We start from the raw sequence: 20,632 nt of genomic DNA, 5'->3' as shown, positions 1-20,632 counted from the left end.
TAGAGAGCAGAGTTCTGGACTCATATATTCCACTACTATTTGAAATCTCTGTCTGGGTGTTTCCTGGGCTCCTTAAACCTAATGGGGCCCCAAAGAACTATGATTGCCCCATCCCAAACCTGGACCTCAACCCCAGTATTCATCATTTCCGTAAGTTAAACCACGCAATTGCTCAGGTCAAAACCTTGACATTATCCTTCACTCTTTCCTGGACTCCCAGCATTTAAACCATCAGCAAGTGCTAGTGGCTCTACCTCCAAAACATTTCCAATTTCTCTTCACTTCTTTCTGACCCAGTGGCCACCCAGTCCAGGCCACCACTCTCTACCACCTGGACAACAATGATGGCCTCTTAGCTCTCTTCCCGTTTCTACTCTTGACTCCCTTCAGTCTCTCCTCCACGTGGCAATCAGAATGATCTAACAAACTAGACTGACTTTGTCAGTCTTTCGCTTAAAATCCTCCAGTCCATTGTTCTAAGAATAAAATCTAAACCCCTTACACTGACCCATGAGCCCCATGGAAGCAGGACTACTGCTTACTGCCCCACTTCACCCCACACTACGCTCCCCCTCACCCACCATGCTCCAGCAACACCAGAGCCTCCTTTTGGCTTCTTGATGTCACCAAGTCCTGTCATACCCCAAGACTTTTGCACTTGCTATTCTTCTGTCTAGAATGCTTTTTTTTACCCAGTTCTTCTTATGATAGTTCCTTTTCATTCATCAAATATCAATTTCCCAGAGAAGACACTTCCCTGACACCCCCACCAGACACTTCAGCTATTACTCTGTCATAGCCCCCTGTCCTAAAATATATTTTTCTACCTATCTATCTAAAATATATTCTGTTAGAGCTCTTGCCACCACCTGTAATTGTCCTATTTCTCTCCCTCCCTCCAGTGGCAGGTACACCTCATGAGGGCAGCGACCAGTTGTCTTTTCCTCCCCAGCATTGAGCTCAGTCGAGCCATGAGAAAACATCTACTATTTTTGCAGTTGAATAGAGAAAAGAATGGTGGGGAGAAGGAGACAGCCCTGCCAGCCCCTGGGACCACTGGGGCCGTCGCCTGTCTCATCTTTGGAGACCATCCATCCCTGACCAGGGGAAGTGTCCCTGGTCCAGTGCTATACCTGCCCAGGTGAAGACGGAATGAAGGCAGCAGGTTGGTGCAGACCCCACATGCCCTAGCTGGGGGAAGATGTGACTCTGAGAAACTGAATGTCACCACTCTCCAGCTCCTCCAGGGAGTAAGTGGCTTTGCCCAAGAGAGACTGAACACATAGCAAGCAACTTGGCTTCTACAAACATCCATCTCTTACCACCTAACAGGAATCTACCTTTTCTGAGCAGAAGCTGGGCCTGAAGAAGCTCATAATAATCTGATTTTAGTTTAATCTATATGTTCCATTCTACACGTGTCACATGATCTCACTGTAGCCACACAAAATCTTGTTGGGATGCAGGGGATAAGGAAACTAAGGTGAGGAGAAGTTTACTGACTCACCTGAGGCCACAGAGCTGATGAAACGCAGAGCCAGACCCAGAGCTACAGACCCCCCAGCTCCTTCTCTTTCCTGAAGGGGGACAGGGTGGGCTGCCCGTTCAACACCCACCGTACAACTAACTCCTCTGCACTGAGCTCCACACTGGGAGCCTGGGGATGCAGACTCTTTACTAATCCCAAGAGATCTACCTACTGAGCCACTGTCAGTGTCTCCAGTTTCTCTGTCTCCATTTTCCCTCTACCCTTAGGGTTACAGACTACAGTGCTTCTGAGGCACACAGAGTGCTTGTTAAAAGTACAGATTCTGAGGTCTTGCCTCCAGAGATTCTGATTTTGTAGATTTGGGGAATGGCTCAAGAATGTGAAAAAAAAAATTATATATATATCCTTATGCTAATTAATTCTTTAATTTAGTTACACATATTTTTTTTCACCCAAATGAAACATTAAATTTTTCACACAAGTTTTAAATATTAGAATCTCTGTTGCTACTGGAGCCATTTTTCTGAAATATAACCCAGTTCTCCAGTGTCTATCACACTAACTTCCATCTTGGTTATCTGAGTGGTGGAAATTGTTTAATGGTTTCTGTATTGGGAGGAACAATATCTATTTGCATCCCACCCCTGCCAAATTCATGCCCAACCCTGTGAATGTGACTTTATTTGGAAATAGTGTCTTTGCACAGATCAAATTAAGATCAAGTCATAACTGGATTAGGGTGAGCTTTCAACCCAATATAACTGGTGTCTTCACAAGAAGAGGGGAAATTCGGAGACACAGATGCAGAGACACAGGGAAGAATGCCCTTGTGCAGATGAAGGCTGAGACTGGAGTGATGTATCTACAAGCAAGGGTTGCCAGCCCCACCAGAAGCTAGGAAAGAGGCAAGGAACAGACTCTCCCTTAGTGCCTCCAGAAGGAACCAACCTTGTCAACAACTTGATTTCAGACTTCTAGCATCTAGAACTGTAAGCATAAGTTTCTGTTGTTTTAAGTACCCAGTTTGTGGTACTTTGTTACTGCTCTAGGAAACTAATATAGTAGCCCTAGAAGTATGATGTCTTGCTGCATGTAACCATTCATATGCTATTACTTTTTTATTTTCCCACTCATGCTTTAAGAACATATTTGTGAGTGATGTCCAGTGTAACTACTCAGTATTTTTCCAACATTTTCTTCAAAAAAAATTTAAACATACAGCCAAGGTGAAAGAATCTCACTGTGAATACCTTTATCACTACTACCTATATCCTACCATTCATAGTCCACTATTTCTTTTTAAAAGCAAGTTTTAAAGGCTGCTATACACCAATGTCTCACTGTTGCAATCATGAGGTCATATCCTTAGAAGCAATTGCTAAATATGTGTTAAATTTATTTACCTCTTTTAAAATTTTGGGTATAAACTTCATATGGTAAAAAATTACCAGTCTTAAGTGTATTGTTTGATATGTTTTGACAGTTCTATTTCTCCTTGTAGCCAATGCTCACATCAAGATGTAGAACATTTCCATCATCCCAGAAAGTCCCAGGAATCTATTTTTATAAGCTCCTCATTTGATTTTGATGAAAGGAAGGTGGAGAGGTATCCAGTTCTCTTGACCAGAGGAACAAGAAGTTTTAGATTTACAGGGCTTTGAGAGGCACCAGGTTCCCTGCCAACAGACATGGCTCCCTCCCAGCTGTCCTGGCCTCTGGCTGTTCCCACACACAGGGACCTGTAGGTCCCTCCTCCAACCACAGGCTGTGAACACAGTGCAGGAAAGGTACATAGGACCACCCAACCCCCTAGGCTAGTTCCAGCAGCAAGGCTTCTTCCTTCACACCCTTTCCAATCCCTGCCTTCCCTGCTGAAATCACTACCACTCCGCAACCACTTGTACACCCATGGTGCACCACCACCACCACACCACTTCCCCACAGGCTTGCAGACTGGGGTCTAGAGCCTGTATGGGCTTCTCTGAGCTGCTTCCTCCCTACTCCAGCCAAATGACCGCGGGGTCAGGGCAGGCTGGACAGCCACAGCTCCTGAAAGTCAGACTTGACTTGTTTCCCCAAGGCCAGCATGGCCCGTGTCCTTTGCTTTCTCTGCTGGAGCTGGTGGGAGCAGAATGCTGGCTAGAATAGAACAGAAGGAGAAAAGGGAGAAAAAAAAAAACCTAATGGTTAAAACTTAATTAAAAAATGAGTGATCTCATTAGTATAGAATAGAGTCCAAGAATAGACCAAAATATATCTGTGAATGATTGATGTGTGATAAAGGTGTTTTTTAAATTTTAATCAGTGGGAAAAGATATATTATTCCATAATCTACTGGGATAACCAGTTGGTCATTTGGAAAAATATAAATTTAAAATAATCTCTAGTTTATTCTTTATACAAAAAAAGGGGGGATATTTCAGGTAGATAAATCATTTTAGCAAAAACAAACAACAACAGAAACATTAAGCATAAGAACAATGAGCAGAATACTAAAATATTTTTGCTTTTATGTATAAAGTCATAATATAGACATAGTCTTTCTAAGAATGATAAAACGATATATTTTACTACATGTAAATTTAAGGATTTCAATGGAGAAAAAACCATTAAACAAGCCAAAAGACACATGAGAACTAGAAGACAAATAGTAATATGCACAATGGGAAATGGGCTAATATTCTTTATAGATAAGGAGTGATGCAAATCAGTAAGAAAAAGATCAACTATCCAACAAAAAGATGGACAAAGAATCCGAACAGGCAGTTTACCAAAAAGGTGCAAATAATTTAGAAATGTATGAAAAGATGTTTACTCTCTCATACTTCATGTGAATGAAAACTTAGACAGGGAGCAATTGTTTTTAGCTATTGGCAAAGATTAAAAATACTGGGAATACATAGCATTGGTGAGGGTGTGAAGAAACAGGCATTCTTACATACTTTGGGAGGGAGTTTAAATTGGTACAAACTTTTTAGAGGGCAATCTGGCAGTATCCACTCAAAATACAAAATGGTTATCATTTTGATCCAGAAACTTCAAATCCACGACTCAAAGTGACAAATTTATTTACACATGTGTACAAAATGATTATGTAAGGTTGCTACTTGCAGCACTGATAGAATAGAAAAAAAAATCAGTAGGGATAGCTATTTAAAAGAATGCAGCAAACCTTTACTGCTGACATGGAAGGAAGTACAAAATATGTTATTAGGTGAAAAAAAGCAGCAAGTTGCCAAGCAGTGGGTCTTATGTGACTCCTTCATGTGGGAAATAGAGTGATATAAGTGTTTTTGAGGCTGCATATGAAATTGTTGATAGTGTTTACACAGGGACTGGGCTGGGAGGGGCACTCAATTTTTTTTTTGCACACTCCTTTCAACTATTTAAATTTTTGTATGAACTATGTTTGTGTGTAATTATGAGGACAGAAAAGGAGGGATAAAGTGATGGTTGGGGTTACTATCATCTGAGAATATACAGTGTAATAAAACAAGCTGATTGCAAAGTGAGGTTGAAAATCAATGCAAAAACTTAGAAAATTTCATGAAGTCAATGAAAGTGATAGAAAACTGTTTTAGTTACAACTCTATTGCCAAATAAGGAGCTGGCAAAGTTAGGTAGGACGTTTAACACTGAAACACAGGCAATCAACAAAGGATGAGGCCCTTCAAAAGAGAATGATTTGTGGGGAGGGTATTGCTCAGTGGTGGAATGCATACTTAGCATGCATGAGGTCCTGGGTTCAATCCTCAGTACCTCCACTAAAAATAAACTTAAAAATCTAGTTACCTTCTCCCTAAAAAGTTAAAAATAAAAAGAAAATGACTTGTTTAACAAAGGCTTAAGAGAGATCCATTACCCATCTTGCTAAAATGACCCTCTTTATGGTCATGCTGTGAATAGCCAATGCAAAGTTTATAATGTCACACTGTGCTTTCATACGTTTTGTCAGAAAAACCGCATGTGTGCAAAAACACCACTACTTAATTTATTATTTGCTCAACTTAAGAATCAGCTTAGCAAGTGCTACCTTAATTTTGCTGTCAGATTAAAATAAACTGAAAAAAAAACTTTTTAGTTTCATCTCTAAAGATAATCAATTTCTCTCTCCCAACCCCTTGCCCCATTTTCTATGAAATTTTGGTCTTCATTTAAAGTAGATTCACTTTAAGTGATCTTTAACCCTAGGAGTCAGGGACTTTCCTACTCAGGTTCAAGGAACAACTGAATTTTCACAGCACCCTGCCTCCAATCTGCATAAGCTATTACCCTTGGCACTGCAAAGGGTCTTGCCTGGGACAAGAGGAAGCAACTGCAAAATTGGGTTGGTCTGGCCTTTTCCCTGGCTTGAGGGGTATACAGGATTGTGGAAGCCATATTCAGCCAAATGTAACCTCTCATTCCTCATGGCAGCCAGTCTCCAAGTGTGAGCCTTAAAATGACTTAAAAATTTGAGAACTTTCTTTGATCTTTGTGGATAAATGATGCTCATTTCATAGACTTTCATTATAACATAAGACTAGGGGCTATTTACTAGCAACTAAGTGGGTTATTATGGACTACTAACATTTGGCATTTATAAAACAAAACTAGCCATTATTAGAGATGCCTAAAAACTCCTATTCCATTTTCCAGTGGGAAACCAGAGCATCACACAGGGCTAAGCTATGTTGAAAAGCTTCTACTGAGCACAGAGGAATGTGCAGAACTAGCATTCTACTCCTTTTAAATTCTATTTTTTCTAAAGGAGAAATTATGACTAATTCACTTAGGTAATCATCAGCCAAATTTGTCACAGATTGTACGGTTCATTCTAAGTGTGTAGCCACACGTACTTGCATCAGTGGAATTTTTGGCTACTAGTTTTCCTATTACAAGACCTTAAAACATTCTGTATGCATCGCAGTTCAAATATGTTAAAACAAATCCTCCCAGATTTGCTTACCTGGTACCACTACTTAAACACCTTGCAATAAAACAAACTACTGGATATAACAAAAGAGAAGCAGAGTCATAGGTACAGAGAACAAACTCGTGGCTACCAGGGGTGGGGGGGAGGGCAGTACAGGGGTAGGGGATTAAGAGTACAAACTATTATATATAAAATAAGCTATTGTACAACACAGGGAATATATCCAATATTTTGTAATACTGGTAAATGCAAAGCAATCTTTAAAAATTGTATAAAAAAAAAGAAGTAGATATAGAGGAAAAAATAAACACCTTGCAATATACTATGAAGGTAAGAAAACAAAGTATTTGAATAACTATGTTTTAGGGCAATGCTTCACAACAACAACTCTGAATATTTCTCGTTGATAAACTTTATGAGTGTTGCTAGTATCAAGTTCGTCACTCTCTAATGTTATTATGACTGAGCTTGTTTTCCCCTGGAGGGCAAGAACAAATGGAGAGAGAGATGTCAGAGTCATCGCCCATCTTAGATAAGCAGCAATTAGAGAAGATTGAGGATCACTGTTCAGAGACTACCAGCTAGAGAATTTTGCATGGAAAAAAAAAAAAAAAAACCCTAAAAATCCAGGGAACCTAGGTCCTGCCTATTCACATCGTCCAGACATTTACAGACACATGGGGACGGGTCACAGCCCTGAGAGCAATGAGGGCTCTCAATTGACATTTTCTATGGTTACTTTCATGTCTACTCTTTCAGAGACTCAGGGGCAAAGGTGAATGGCAGTAGCCTGGCGTGGAAGATGTTTTGCCAACTCTTTCTGACTATGAATAACTGAGGGCAAAGGCAGAAATGAGTGACTCATTTGATAGTCCTCCATCCTTTCCATCAACTCCCAACCCTTTTAGCTAACAAAGAAAAAACTGGAGAGAAGTTTTTTGTTTTGTTTTTTTTTTTTTACATTTTACTGCTTGAAGTATCTTGTGTGCACTAATATTACCAGTTTCCTTTTAAACTCAGCACACATCTCAGTTTTCCAAGCACATTCACTCATTTATTCAGACATTTATGACTTCCTGTTGGCATGCACCAGTGTGCTAGTGTCTCCTAGGGAAACCCAGATGAATCAGACAATTCCAGTCTTCACAGAGTTTACAGTTGAGTAGAGAAGATAAGACACTTGTGAAAATACAGTGAATAAGGAAGAAAATTATGAATGCTGTAATGTAGGTATAGGCCAAGTGCTCTGAGAGTCTGGAAGAAGGAAAAAACCAATTCTGGATGGGGAGGTGAGGAGAATCTCTGTAGAAGGAATAGTGCTTGAGCTGGATATAAAGGATGCCGCAATTGGGAGCCACTGAAGATTTAGGAAAACCGTTGTAACATAACCAAGTGCTCTTAGGAAAGGCTCCCAGGCAATGGGCTACAGGAGGCATTAGCAGGGAGAGACCTGCCCAGGAGACTGTTGCAATAACCAGGATAATGGGGCTCTGGCCAAACTAGGGTAGTAGTGGGTAGATGTTCCCGAAGGAAGACTAAGGAGGCTCATGAGGATCGGCGTGGGGTCTGTCCAAACCACCAGTTCTGCCTTCTCCAGTTATTCCCCGTTTCCCCTCTACGGCCTCTGGATTCCGTAGGTCAGAGCAAGCAATGGACATAGCTGCTGTTAAGAGTGAGAAAAACACAGATTATCTCCCAGACGTAGTACTGAGTGAAAAGCTGTACAGCAGAGCACACATCTGTGATTCCATCTAAGTTTGTGCACTTTTCTAGCAAATGAGGAGCAAGAGAAACTAGCAGTAGAGACTCAGAAGTAACAACCAGGGGAACAAGGGGTGAAGAAGGCGGGATAAGGCACCCCCTTCCCCAAATCTACCTTCCAGTACCTGGAACCTGTGACTATGTTACCTGACATGGCAAAAAGGATTCTGCAGATGTGATTAAATTAAAAACTCTGAGATGAGGAGATGGTCCTGGATTATCCAGGTGGGCTCAGTGTAATCAGAAGTGTCCTTATAAGTGAAAGATGGAGGCAGGAGAAACAGAGAGAGAGAACCAGAAGTGGCAGGAAAGCAGAGGTCAGAGCAATGTGACTGCTGGCTGGGGGCCAGGAGCCAAGGAACGCAGGCACTGGCTAAAAGCTGGAGAAGGCAAGGAAACAGATTCTCCCCTAGAGCCTCCAGAAGGAAGGCTGCCCTGCCAATTCATTTCTGACTTCTGACCTCCAGAACGGTAAGCGAATACATCTGTGTTGCTTTACACCCCAGTGTTTGCAGTAATTTGTTATAGCAGCAATAGAAAATGAATGCAGGTGGAAAACCAAAGGGGTATGGTGTCCGGAAGCCCCGTGAAGACAGTGTATCAAGGAGCAGGGGCAGTGATCATCGTGTCAGGAGTTGCTGCTGAGCTGGGTGAGTTAATGTGAGAACTGACTACAGGCTTTAATGAGGTGAAGGTCCTGACAACACCATTCAGGGCAGTTTCAGAAAGAGAGAGGGAGGGAGGGAAGAAGGGAGGAAGGAAGGGAGGGAGGAAGGAAGAAAGAAAGGAAGGAAGAAAGGAAGGAAGGGAGGGAGAAAGGAAGGGAGGGAGGGAGGAAGGATGTTGCTCAGGCATCAATTTGGGTTCTTTCCCAGGAATGGTTCCAGAAATGATTACTCTCAGGGATTCCTATCTGTTTCTTCATATCTCCCCCAGAGAGTCCTAATTTCCGACCTTCCCCCTAGTTGGGGTCTCCAAGCCCCTTTATTCACTGAATGCTGGGGTAACCCCAGGGAGCACCCTAGAGCCTGTGTTCATCCGGTGTCACACGGGACCACAGTGTCCTGGCCCTCTGCCAGCTGGCCCTAGCTCCATCCCCCAGGTGAGACTTGTCTGGCACCACAGCAGGCAGAGCCCAGAAGTCCTTGGCAGATGGCAAACCACAGTGGCTGCTGACTGACCAGGCAGGCCCAGTGAGGAGGCCCTCTTGTAGGCTAAGCAGATCTCCACCCCATTCAGTTAGCAGACTTCTCAGAGCCACTCCGCTCTGCAGGCAGGGGCAGTTTGGCAAGTTCCCCAAACATCAGCTTGTACCTGAATTCTCAGTTCAGGCTGGCATTCCGAGCTGGTCTTTGCTCAGGCTGTTCCAGAGCCTGGGGTGGGGTGGGAACCCTGACTCTTCCTGCACTTACATCTCCTCCCTATGATCCATCCCTCTTTAATCACTCAAGCCCTGAAGCTCTGTGTAGCCAGACCCGAAAGCCTGGCAGAACCACACGCTGCGGAATCTGTGGACTTGCCTGCCACTCAGAGATAGAGACACCTTGTGGGATCAGGACTTGGCACCCAGAGTTATGCAGACACCAGGGTTATCCTAGCAACACTGGCCGGGGAGCCAAGGCTTGCCTCCCACCAGGGTCTTCTCAAACAGAGGGCTTTTCTCCAGGGGCGTGGTCAGATGTCTGCCCACAGGAGGACCTCCTGAGGTCTGAGTGGGTGAGATGGGGGAAGTATGAGCTGTCCTTTCACAGTTATTTTCCTCTTGGTGGCAGGTTTGGAGTGAGGAAAGAATTTCAGTTGGACTGCAATGAAAGTTATAGCTCTCTCACCAGAAAAAAATGCACAATTTTCATCTTTCATCAATCCCAGAAGATGATCCACAGAATACCAGGGTTAAGAAGCTCTGCTTCTTATGTCTTCCAAAGTGTGATATTTACTCCACTGATGGTGCCCAAGGTGATTTTAGGGGATAGGAGAAGGAGCATTTCTTTTAATAGCTCTGTATTTATTTTTAAAGAGCATGTAAAACCTGTGATTTCACTCATATCATTGCCTAGGGTGAGTAAATGGTAAAATAAAAAGTGAGTTCACTTAAGCATATATATTAAATAGCTCAAATGGTATGCCAGTTTGGAAAAAACCTGGGACAGTGACTCAAGGATGACCTAAGTCTGAGAAACAGTATCTACAGGCTTGGAAGGAGGTTTGGACCCAAAGTTCTTTCCTTTCCTATTTCTTAAAAAAAAAGAAAAAAGAAAAAGAAAAAAAAAAGCTGGTTGCCACTCAATCAAAAGACTTCATGCCCCACTAACAACTGAGCTTGGAGTGAGGAGCCCTGAGGGCTAGGTGGGAAGAGGGCCAGGCTTTCCTGCTCAGCCATCACTGATTCCCTTGCTCAAGGCAGGCATCGTGACTTCCTCAAGTCCAAGGCTACAACAGACCTTGTCTCGTCTTCACAGTATGTTGGTTCAAACAAGTTTGACTTGTTTCATGTATGTGTGCTTTCGTGTGAGTGTGAATGTGTGTGTAAGTGTGTACACAGGGGGTATGGCAAAGTGGGGAATAGGGAAAACCAAAGGGGCTGGGCCAGATCCCTGGGGTTTCAAGGCAGGGCTCCCACAGGCTCCCCACTCTCCCCACGAGGGACTTGAGGAGGGGCAGCGCTAGGACAGGAGCCGCAAACAAAACTGGTTAATGACACTCCCCTTCCTCATCAACGCCCCTCCTGGTCCTCACATTACCGGAGTCCGGTTCTAACCTCAACAGTGTCAGCCTTCTGGTCCAGCAGGAGGAGAGGAAGGAGGTGGAGAAGGCGGCATGGGAGCTGCTAACTAAGGGCCTAACTAGAGAGAAGAACAGCAATGTCTTATCTCCATTCAGGTCTTAAGAAGAGGGCTTCTCTCTGAAAGGATACTTCCCTCCAGATTTCTCCTCTGACTACATCTGTCTCCCAACATAAAGGCCACCCTACACTCATTCCTAGAATAGAAATCTGCAGACAGAAGCTGACAAGCAACTGGAGTACTGGGTGACTATGGCCATTGGTCAAGTTAGGGCCTTGGGTTTTAACTGTGGGGTTAGTTTTTAGTTTTTTTTCTGACATCCTCAGGTTGGGGCCCAGGTATAAGGATGCCTGAAACTTGGCCACACTAGGACACGTGGGGTAACAGGTGAGTGCAGGGGTAGGAAAGCAATTTAGACTCAGTGTTCTCTGAGGGTAAGCTAAGACCAAGCAAAACAGAGCCAAATCAAACCACAGTGCTGGGTGGTCAACAGAGCTGGGAGGTGGAGCATCCAGGGCAGCTGGCCAGATGCTGGGAGGAGAAACCACACCTAAGGCTCCTGTTTATAGGACACAGTTACAACGCAGGAAGGTCCTATGAGCCATCACAAGCCTGAAGTCTCTAGTATTCCAGCCCCCACCTCTCATTTCCTGCACTCAGCTTCAGTGATATCTACAGCTAAACCGTCTGCCCCTTCAGCATGACCTGACACCAAACATCAGCTTCCAAAATTACACTGGGGTCCCATTGCAGAATGCTGAGTCCTGGCACTTTACCTATGAAATCTCCCACATTCAACCTTCCGTCCCCTTGGTCACCACCACCGTTACCTCTCACCTGGGCTATGGGCTAGCCTCCTGCCTGGTCTCATCATGCCCCTTGGGCCGCCTCCACTCCTTCTCAGCAGTACAGGGAGGGTGCTCTTCCACAGATGCAAATCTGACCACGCCACACCCCTGCTCAAATCCGTTCCCTGGCTTCCCGTTGTTCTTAGCATCAAGTCCCAAATCCTGACTGTAGCCTGGCAGGCCCTGCATGCTGCGGTGCCGGCTGATCTCCAGCCTCCTTCCATTTTCATTTCCTTCCCCACCAGCCTCTAGTCACATTGGTTTTTTATTTTTGTCCCTTGACTATGCCAAGTCCTTTCAGAGCATTCACACAGTCTGTTCCCTCTATCTGGAATCTTCTCACCACATGTCACCTGGCTAAAGCCCTATCAGTTGATTAGCTCTGAATGTAAATGTCACTTTCTCCAGAAAGCTCTCTATGAACCCCTCTTGTCCAGATTCATCCTCTGATAGCACCGGGTAACTGAAGAATTACTGTGCAGTTAGTAGGTTCCCTCATCAGCCTGTTAGGTCCATGAAGACCATATCGATTTTGTCCATTGGTACCTCCTCAGTGCCCAGCTCAGTGCTGCCAATCATTAAGGGACCAAGTGAGTGAGTGGATAAACGATTTAAGAATTAGGCAAGATGGCCCAGTGAGGAGCCACCTGAAACAGTGACAGGCAAGTCCTTTCATCCAAAGACCTAAAAGCACTTGCTAGGGCCATCTTGAAAGCAAGAGCTAGAAGCAGGGAACAACTCTTGGTTTATGTCCAAGCTTGATGGCCTGCTGTCACCAGTCCTACAGCTGGGCCTGGGGAAGGCCCAAAGAGTTGATTGCCTCTGGCCCAAGGCTACCTGGAGCCCTATAGATAGGGCCATCTCCCATGCTCAGAGATCCTTGAAATGGAGACAGCATTGATTTTGGAGTCAGATACACTTGACTTTTCCTCAGAATAGCTGTGTAACCTCAGACAAATTACAGAGCCTCCTTGAGCCTCGGTTTCCATATCCTGAAATAAGCATTACAAAACCTTTCCCACGATCAGTCAGAGGCTTAAATATCATAATGAGCCTGCAGTGCACAGCAGCACGCAGCTCAAAGTACAACTCCCTTCTCCCCAACAAAACTGGCTTACCCTTGTCATGTGGCTCTTCTGGACACCCAAGCCAGCATGCGAGACAAGGAATAAAGGGGTATCTGACATGGGCCACCCAAGACACTGCCCAAACCCCTCCACTCACAGGGAAAGCACTACTACAAGACTAGGGTGGGACCAGGAAATGCAAGCTAGCTGAGAAGGGTGACTGATCTGTGCCATTTGGAAGCAGGAGTAAGGTGAGATGGTGAGGGGAGGACAGGTGAGCTTGGAAGCTATTATTCAAACAGAAATGGAAGAGTAGTTGGGAAGAGGACGAGAATGATAAGGGAAACAGGAAGGAAAGACTGGGTGTGTGAGGGGCTGGGAAAAGGTGATCCGAGTTGTCAGATGGCCCAGGCTGTAACAGAAACAAGTAGGAAGGAGGAAGTATCTTGGAAGGTGGGAGCAGTAGCAGACAGAAGACGGTCAGAGGAAATGCTGGAGAGGAAGGTCAAACTCCTTGTTTGGGGGCGGGGAGCTTGGGGGGAGGTAGTGGCAGGTAGTGACCTGTAACCTGAAGAAAAGAGAGGCAAAGCGAAGGTGAGGGTGGAGGCTGTCACCTTGGGTCCTCCCGGAGGGCAGGTGAACTGGGCTTGAGGGGAGTAGAGAGCTGGGGGAGGGGGAGCGGGGAGTGGAGAGTTGGAGGTGGGGGAGGGAAGTGGGAGGGTGTGACCCCACTCCCCACTGCACCTGAGGGTCTCCTTGCAGGTCGCCCACGTAGTACTGCTCAAGCCAGAGGCGCGCGTTGGCCGAGTGCCGGTGCGGTGGCCCGTCCAGGTCGGCGCTAACATCCTGGCCAGCCCTTGCCCTCAGCAGCTGCTCGCCCCCTGGGTGGTGCCGCACGAAGCCGGTGAGGTCGTAGAGGCGGGCCCCGCAGCGTACCCAGCAGGCGCCGGCCGCCAGGCGCCGCTGGACCTCGGCGGTTGAGAAGGAGGCGGCGGGCGGCGGAGCGGGGGCCATGGCGGGAGACCAGAGCTCGCAGCTCGAAGCCCGGGCGTCTGCTCGGCGGCCGCCCAGCGCGCCTCTAACATTCCCTCGGCGGCGACCGCCTGGATGGGCCAGCCGCCACCGCACCTGCTCATTTGCATGCTGCACTCCCATTGGCCGCTCCGCTGGACGTGCCCGTGCCCGGAGGGACCCTCTTCCCCATTGGCCAGCAGGAATCCCGGTGACCCGAAGCGGGCGGGCCAGGCAATACCGGCCCTCGGCCAGGTGGCCCTGGGTAGGTAGAGAGCGCGCCTGACTGACGTGTAGCAGGAGAGCAAAGGGGGCGGGCAGATGCAGGTGTAGCAAGCCTTACTGTCGCCGGTGGCAGTCTGGACGGACGTCCTTGGTGGCCTGATCGCCACTGGAACAACTCTTCGGCTGTCGCCTTATGGGAGAAACTTGCAGTTTCACCTCTCAGGCTCCAGCAGCGGGTGAACAGTGGGGGAGGCAGGGTGAGGACTAGAGTAAGGCAAGTGAGACACTGGCCTCTGGCGCCCCCAAACTCAGTAATCACAATATATAATATTTTAATGTAATATATTTTAAAAATCATGTTGCACACAGAACGATGTGAATGTGCTTAATGCCACTGAACTGTACATTTTTAAATGGTTAAAATGGTAAATTTTATATTCTGGGTATATTTTGCCACAATAAAAATGTAGATAATAAATAATTTTTAAAAACAGGAATATTGGCAAACCATAGCCTGGGCTGACCACCTGATTTTGTAAGTAAAGTTTTTCTGGAACCAGGACTAATGAGGCGAGTGAGGTAGGCTGGCAAAAGTGAAAGGTTGGATCTTGTGTTTAACACTTTTAAGTTTTGGTATTTTGTTCATCCTGGATTTGGGGGGGGGCATTAGTTTTGAATTTTTAAAATATTGCATTAAAGTATTCTTTATCTTGATTACTGAGTTTCTTGGTGCACCCTTAAATTCTGTGTGCAAAGAGACTGCCTCCATTGCCTCACTCTAGTCTCACCTACTGGGGAGGACCCTGAATCACAGAGAATCCTGTAGCCATTACAGAAGGGGAAATAGGGACCTAAAGAAGTAAAGCCTGGTGGTCATGCTGGATGGAAGGGAAGACTGAGTGTGCTCTTCCACTTCTGTTTACAACAGGGAAGAACTGCACACAATTTTAAACTGCCCAGAAACTGGGGATCTCACCTGAACTCATGATTTGTAATAAAAGGATCCTGGTACTGAGGCTGCCCCATCTAGGTGGACTTGGTCTCTCTTAGAAAAAGGTATTTTCAGGTTCACCCCTGTTTATGCTCTTCTAGGGTTAGGCATCTCTGCTGGGCTAGTGCTGTGAGGTCAGGAGAGTTATTCCTTCCAAGCCTTCCCTGGCTCACCCTCAGGGAGTAGGCTAAAATTTGGCTGAGTCTGTGGGTTGGCTATGGAACTGCTGGCCAACAGGCCTGAAGGCCTTAGGTCACTATTGTTGCTTTTCTCAAGTAGTGAATACATAGTCACCCTCACCCCACTTCCACACCTACTCTGTTCCAAATACCTGGCATGTGCAAAAGCATTCAAGCACACACTCAAAGGTGTCCTCAGATCCTTGCTAATGACAATATCTGCAGGACAACCCCATTTGGAATTCCACTTCTAGAAATCTGATTTTTGGATTACTGTATAAAGAATGTGCAGGGGAGGAAAAATAATTTTCCTTCTACCCTTCTAGGTTCTGGGCTGAGATACCCCCTGTAATAAAATAGAGGTTAACAGGAGAAAAACAAATTTAGTTCCATATGCACAAGGGAGCCAAAGCTATGAGACCCAAAGAAGTGACCATGACAGGCAGCATTTATACCTTTTAGACAAAGAAACAATAAATTTGTGAAGAATTGATAGGACAAAGAAGTTTGGGCTTGGGGTAGTAAATGAGTAAAGAAGTAACATGGTTTGTTTATATAGCCTTCTAGGCCCTGAATTCCTTATTTCTGGTGATAAGGATGTCTCTCTGTCTCTGGGGAAGGGCACCTTTCACATGGGAGATGTATTTCCTCCTCTTAAGGGGACAAAGGAGAGTCAGAGTGTTTTTCTTGCACTGCTTCTTAAGTAACTTAATTCAAAATAATCAATATGCCAAAGTGGCAAATTTAGGGTGACCTGCCCTTGAACCCCATGAGTTCCCTCCTATGAAACTTCCATGGTAATTTCACAGTCTAGAAGCTGAGTTGGTAGACTATTCCATATCTCATTGAACTAGTCTCTCGGTCCAGAAAATAGGTCAGTCTAATTAAACAGTTGTGTCCAATTTCAGGAGGTGTTTTTGTAGGTGGGCTTAAATTAGGCCTATATGGTGTAAGCAATCAGGTATTTAATAAGAGGCATTCCTATGGAAACAAAAGAATAGGAAAGGTTAATGGTTGGAGTAGATTAATCCAGTCTGATTCTTGAGGGCAGCCAGTTGAACATTTCTAGATGTTGGGCTTAAAACACCTTCAGATGGAATAAAAGTAGGCAGTGGCAATCTGACAGATTTTTCTGGTTTGCAGTTTGAATGTCTCGAGTGATCTTTCTCAGTGGCCCATACAGCAACAGGCATGAAAATTGTCCATATATGAGCTGTTGTAGTGATTTCTCTGAAGTTTATTTCAAATAGGGAAGAACAGAGAATCCTGTAGCCATTACAGAAGGGGAAATAGGGACCTAAAGAAGTAAAGCCTGGTGGTCATGCTGGATCGAAGGGAAGAGTGTGCTCTTCCACTTTTGTTTACAACAGGGAAGAAATGCACATAACTTTAAACTGCCCAGCAACTGGGGATCTCACTTGAACTCATGCTATAGCCAACTTTAGCTTACGTGACTTCAGAAAAAGGGAAGTTTTAGTTCTCAAGGAGAAGGGTGGGAGAAAAACTGGAAATGTTACTTTGGAGAGGTGTAAGCCAAATACTAGAGGAAACTAGAAGAATTCAATATCCAGTCCAGTTTACAGGTAGAAAACAAAACCTCAAAGACAATTAACAGCACTAGAATATAATATCCATAAGGGTATTTTTTATATTAATATTATATATAATATAATTAATTATATATTATATATTATATATATTAATATTATATATAATATAATTAATATTAATATTTTAATATTAATATCCATAACATGATTTTTTTCTCTATAATTATCCCCATTTTTATCAAAGATAACCATAGCAAGACTAAATTGTTTGCAAAGTAAGTCTACTTCCAATAAACTTGGCTTGATTACTTACATAAGCACAGCAAGAATAGTGATTAAACATTCAGACTCTTTTGAAGTTTGCTTTGCTGGAACGTTTCATAAGGAATCTCAGATGGAACTTGTAAAAGCTTTCCAAGGACTCATCACCAGACATTGCCAGTAATAATACCTATAGACTTAGGTAAATTCCTCTTTTACAAGGTCCTTAAAATATGTGAAGGTTCATGAGACTGCCAGGAAGTGACCTTCCTTACTTACCTGGTAAAGCTGCTTGGAAATCTGTAAGCAAGGTACCAGGCCAATACTTCCAAGGGGCTTTATTGGCTCCATAAAGTCAGTCTTAGTTCCTTAAAGCTGTCTGGTTATACCTGAGTCTATGTACACCTCTCAAATACGATATTCCAGTCAAAGCCTTGGTAATATACCAATGTTTCCAACTGTGTCCTATTACAGGAGAACAGATTCTTATTGAATTTATGCAAATAACTATATTGCCATAAAAATAAGAATTCTCACTCTCACTAACAGTTTCCAAATTCTGGAGGGATCAGGCAGGAAGAAAAAAATAAATGTTTTAATTCTGCTTACAAAGATATAATTGACCAAATTGCTATAAGTCATCATTAGCGTAAGAGGAAAAGTCTTTTTATATTCAGTTCAGTTTGATGATCTTAAAGTTATCAGAAACCTGTGTTCTAGAGTACTTGTCAGAGTCCTTTCCATGAGTCTCTCCGAAGAAGAAACACTTACACAGGAATATTTTTGTAAGAGCATCAGGGTAAAATAATTACAGTCTGTAAATGATAAAAGACTTAAAAATGGCTTGGTAAAGATCTGGCTAGAGTTCATTATAATGCAATTGCCAAGGAAATTTGGTTATTTCTGTGACATACAATATTTTAAGATAATAACTAGAATTATGACTGATAAATGGGGCGTATCAGAATTTTATATAATTTCTAGAACACTTCTATTAATAATATTCACTCACACAATATAACCTAAGAAGATTTACCATCACTTATTTGACAATGTTTCCCATGTAATTTAACATACCAAATAAGCTTAATTAGTGTAAAATTGCTCCTCCTCCTTCTTCTTCTCCTCCTCCTTCTTCTTCAATTTATAAGGAAAGAGAACAAATCTTTTGAGATGTTACAGGGGCCCTCTAGATAACCACAAAGTTAGTTCAATGTCAAAAAGACTTTATTTAGGAGGGAGGGTATAGCTCAAGTAAGAGCACATGCTTAGCATGCATGACATCCTGGGTTCAATTCCCAGTACCTCCTCCAAATAGAAATAAATAAACCTAATTACCTCCCCTTCATAAAAATACAATAAAAAAGACTTTATTTAAAATTTGAATTTTGAGAAATTTGTCAAAAATATTTAAAATGTTTGGATGCTTGACTAAATAGGGTCACAGAAATTATCAAACAATATTTAATTATCTATTAACCAAAGTGACAATAGAAGATTTCAAAGGCAAATACAGAAGGTAACACAGTTGTGAGCAAAACCAACCAAGAGCTGATAAACACAGAGAATTATTTTATAAGACACAAATTCTTTACTTTTTAGGCAGATTACTTAAAAGGTAAAGAAAAGCATTTCATACTAGCTTATCAGGAGCAGACCAATAACCTAAAATAAAACTTTGTCCTTTTAACAGAGAGAAAGCCAAATTTTACTTTTATACCAGCTTACTTTTGGTATTGATTTTTTTTAATGTAAATAAGTTCTTTCCAATCTTAGCCAACTTGATTACCCATAAAACCCCTTTCCAAAGATTCCTTTTTCATAAACCTTCTATAACTTTCTGTGTCCATTTTAGTTTGTCCTTCATATTTTTCCTTCTTATTCTGAAATAACCAGTTTTATTTTAGGACAAAATTACTTTCATTTCCCTCAACAAAAATGCACCCCTGTTCCTCATACCTTTTCTTATCAAAAACACATATCCTACTTTCCTCGCATGTAGTGACGTTTCTCTTATTATTTACAGTAGTCTTAATCACATATACTAATTAGAATTCTTAACCCTTAGAAATGTTAATTTCTAGTGAAAACTAAGAAGTAAGCAATTGTGAACTCTCTGTTATACCAGAATTCTTTAGATTGGCAAATTATGAAGATATACCATAATTTCTAGAAATACATGCTTTTTTATAGTACTGTCTTTTAATGTGGCACAAGACATGTACTAAGAGATCCATATATCTTTAATTTCTCTGTAGTAAGGTGACAAAAGTAGGTAAACCTATGTTCAGTAATAATGTTTCATTATTTTATTTTTAAATGATCTAGATATTTAATGATTATTCATCATTTAACTTAACTTAGCAAAAACTCTAAGGTTTCAAGTTACCAAAGAGATTTGGAAAACTACCTTTAAGTACACATACCATAAGACAAAACTATTGTTAAAAAGTCCACCTAAAAACTCTTATGCCACTTACATCTATCTAAATCACTGGTTTCTAACAATTATGTTTAGACTACTCACAAAAACTTCATGAAATATTAGACATAGTCAGCCATTGTCCCAAGCTATTTTTCCTGATGATAAATTTTACAGCAGGAAAACATGTTGAACTTATTTGACTAATAAACCCAGGCAGAATGCAAATTGTTTAGCCGAACTAAATTTAATGCTGGTAACTCTGAAGACATACCAATTTTTATTAACAAATTTAAACTAGCTTTTATTTATTAAAGGTTATTTGACAGCAGGTGAACTTGAAAAACATTTGGGCTAAGTTTTTATATTTCTGAGAGCATACTTGAATTATATAAGGGCTTTATTTTTTAAGCCAATTAAATAGAGCTCTTTATAAGTAATTTTTGGTAATACCATTGGGAGGTAGAAAAATATCACATCTATAATACATATACATACACATACAGCTAGACACAGACAGGGATCTATGGTTTTTGTTTTAAAAGTTTAGCCATGAAAAAGGTATGATAACATAAAACTCAGTAGCTTATAAAAGAACATTTCGAATAATAGGCTTACTAATATTTGTGGAGAAGATACTTAAGATTTTTATTTGTCCTTGCCAAGTGATTTTATAGAGTCAAGAGAGCCTTCATAGCAGTTTGTGTTTCAAAAAGGTTTCTTTCCCTTCCTTTTTTTGTTTGTTTGTTTGTTTGTTTGTTTCCCCTTTAGTCTTAGTGTTACCTCCTGGAGTGTTTACATTTTATAGACATGGTAAGATTTAGATCTTAAAAGGACAGAGAAATAATGTAAGTTTTCTCCAGGCATCTTGGGGTATATTTTTCTATCATCAGAAGTCTAGGGTAATTGCTCTTATATTTTTTCTTCTTTTTCTTATATCCTGATATTTTATAATATCTACAAGCATATTGAGAAGAATAGGTGAGGCTTTGGGACTGGTAAAAATAGGTAGGCTTTGAAGTTGCTTCTAGAGTCACATTTCTGCTTTTGTAGATATTTACAAGACAAAGACAGTTGCATCTATTAGTCCCAGAACATTAGTCTCTAGCTGATCTATTTCTTGCTTATTT

The 20,632-nt window shown here is 42.5% G+C and overlaps 1 protein-coding gene across 1 annotated transcript in view; it reads right to left on the bottom strand.

The window, feature by feature from the left end:
• Window positions 1-14,047, bottom strand: part of FA2H (fatty acid 2-hydroxylase) — a 47,567-nt gene extending 33,520 nt beyond the window's left edge. The window contains exon 1 of the mRNA XM_010967159.3: window positions 13,608-14,047. Within this exon, the coding sequence (XP_010965461.2) occupies window positions 13,608-14,018 (411 nt within the window). The 5' untranslated portion in view covers window positions 14,019-14,047. The remainder of the gene's footprint in view (window positions 1-13,607) is intronic.
• Between the last annotated feature and the right edge of the window lie 6,585 nt (window positions 14,048-20,632).

Source organism: Camelus bactrianus, chromosome 9 (genome assembly GCF_048773025.1).
Source record: "Camelus bactrianus isolate YW-2024 breed Bactrian camel chromosome 9, ASM4877302v1, whole genome shotgun sequence".
Taxonomy (NCBI): Eukaryota; Metazoa; Chordata; class Mammalia; order Artiodactyla; family Camelidae; genus Camelus; species Camelus bactrianus.
This window is presented reverse-complemented; position numbering and strand designations above follow the sequence as displayed.